This window comes from Athene cunicularia (genome assembly GCF_003259725.1).
Source record: "Athene cunicularia isolate RWA chromosome 7 unlocalized genomic scaffold, athCun1 chr7_part1, whole genome shotgun sequence".
Classification (NCBI taxonomy): domain Eukaryota; kingdom Metazoa; phylum Chordata; class Aves; order Strigiformes; family Strigidae; genus Athene; species Athene cunicularia.
In genome coordinates, this window is record NW_020799107.1 from 19,151,095 (window position 1) to 19,153,606 (window position 2,512).

At 48.7% G+C, this 2,512-nt stretch overlaps 1 protein-coding gene across 1 annotated transcript in view; it reads left to right on the forward strand.

The window, feature by feature from the left end:
* Window positions 1–6: 6 nt before the first annotated feature.
* The window catches only part of IFIH1 (interferon induced with helicase C domain 1), a 30,848-nt gene continuing 28,342 nt past the window's right edge, over window positions 7–2,512 (forward strand). The window contains exon 1 of the mRNA XM_026852467.1: window positions 7–115. Coding sequence (XP_026708268.1) covers window positions 7–115 — 109 coding nt within the window. The remainder of the gene's footprint in view (window positions 116–2,512) is intronic.

Sequence of the window (2,512 nt, forward strand, 5' to 3'; positions counted from 1 at the left end):
GGGCGCATGCGCGGTGCGTTTGGCCAGGCGCTGCCTTTGCCTCAGGCCCCGCCACCTGCCCCCGGCTTCCCTCCGGGACGAGTAACCAACCCTCTGTGTGGCTCCGGCGTTACTGGTGCGTGCGCCCCGGCCTCTGCGCCTGAGCCGTCGCCCCGGCTGTACGCGCGGGCCTTCACCGTGAGGGGAAGGGAAGAGGCGGTGGCCCCGCACTGCTTCTCCGCCTGGCCGTCTTTGGGTGGGAGAGGCCTTGCGCTCCTCCCCCGCCGTGCCGGCGCTCCGGCTTCTGAACCCTCTGATCAACTTCAGTCACATCTGAAAGGGGCGAAGGCCTCAAAAATCAGAGTTTATGAGGAGTGTAAGCATCCATGTAGAGGAGAGCAATACAGTCAGGGTTTTTGCATCATCAGTGGACAGAGTAGGAGCTCAGCCATCAGGTCCACAATCTAGCAGTAGCCAGAATAATCAAGTAGCACGGATTTTTTTCCCCTCTAAATCACAGGTGACCTCTTAGTGTCTGTAAACTCTTGGAATCTGTAAAAGATTGTGGAATACATACACTGGGTCTGATTTACCACTCCACTGGTTTAAGCCCTGCCGGGACCGGAGACCACGTTGCCATTGCCCCTCCCCCACCCTCAGCCGGTCAGGCTGGCAGTGAGGTACAAACCCCGGGTTAAAATAAGAAATCTAAACAACAGTGTGATAAACAATCTGAACAACAACAGTAGCAATGATAACAACAATAAACAGCAATAACAGTAAGCAAGACAAAAGATATACAGAGAAATACTGCAAATGGTTACGGAACAAGCCTGCCGTGAGCTCCCCATCACCAAAGCCACAAAGGAAAAAGTTCCCGTGCTCCCGCACCTGGACCTGACATCAGCATGGTATGAATAACTGGCTGGAGATCCCTTCCCCCTCTCCCTCTTAATCCTATCCCAGCTGAACCAGGACACACTCCTATACATAAATGTTGGGAAACAAAGCAAGCATGCAAACTACACACACTGCACCCAAGTAACTCAGGCTTCTAAGGCCTTAGAAGAAAGACTGGCATGTCATCCAAATAAGGTGCTGAAAACAGAAGAAAAAGTAATGGGAGAAAAAATAGTCTTTCTTCAGAAATCTTCAAAGGAAACTTGTATGAAGCAGTAATAAAGTAATGACAAATTAAGAGTGAAATGAAATAAGCAGAAAGGACTAGGAAATGAAAGTAAAACAAACTTAATTCTTCCACAGAAAAAGCCTCCAACTGAGGAAGCTCCACTGAGAGCAGAATGCTGTATCACATCTCAGCACATCAGCTGAGAGCACAATTTGAACTGCAGGAAAATTTAGGCTGGGAAAGGGCCTCTGGAGATACCTGGCTTCCTTCTGAAAGCAAGGCATTACATCAAGGGCCCTGTCAAGCCAAGTCTGGAATATTTCTATTGAGGAAACTCCCACTACTAGTCTGGACAATATATTCCAGTGTCTAATTGTTTTTACAGTGAAGAGTATTTTTCCTCATACCTGGACAGAATTTACCCTGAAGAAATGTGTTCCAATTTTCCCTCATCCTGTGCAGCCCCTGTGAAAGGGAATCCAACTTCTAGGAGTTGGAAAACTGTGGCTGAATCTCCCCTGATCCACCCTTTCTCTAAGCTGAATAAACCCTGTTTCTTCCAGTATGTGCCAAGCTCCCCAGTCCTGTAAGCATTGTGTTGGTCCTCCACTGGACCTTCTCCAATTTTTCACTCTCTCTCTTGAACTGTCCAGGACCAAAACTGAACACAATAACCCAAATACTATTTATCATTTTGCTACAAAACTTGAAATGAAGTCAAGGATATTTTGCCTCACCTCAGAATCACAGGTTCCCTAAAACCCCACCATGAAAACCATGCCTGCTTTGGCAGCTCAGGGACATCTAACCATACAGGTGAAACCCCATCTCAGGAAGAGACTGTTCCAACAACCTTAGACTATCCAACAGACTTCTCTAGGAAGTTAATCACAGGCACCACAGCCTCCTGTTCTGTATGCAAGGTGCAGTTTTTCAAACTAAAAAAAAAAAACAACACACACACACAAAAATATCTTTAACACTACCCAAAGTAAACCATTACAATATACGAGTCGGCTCTACTTCCCAGATAGCCTTTTGTGGGTCTCTATTCAGCAAAAAGGCTTATTCTGCAAATAGCTGCGGCCGCTCCCACCACCGATCACCGCCGGTGCCTCCCTTCTCCTGCCTGGGACGCCACCGGTGTGGAAAACCCTGACACAGCAGTGACCGGCCCGAGAAACTCGGGAGATGGAAAGTGAAGGATACACTTCAGTATGTTTGGGGTTTTTTTAAACTCATGGTTCCTGTTAAAGATTTGCTTTTAAATATTCAGGAGTAGGACCGAGTCGTGCCCGTCGCTCCAGGTGCCGGGCGCGGCCGCCGGAGGGCCCGTGCCGTCACACACCGAACCCGCAAACGAAACCGAAAGAGGCGCCGGGGCTGGGATAAAGCGGGGCAGGG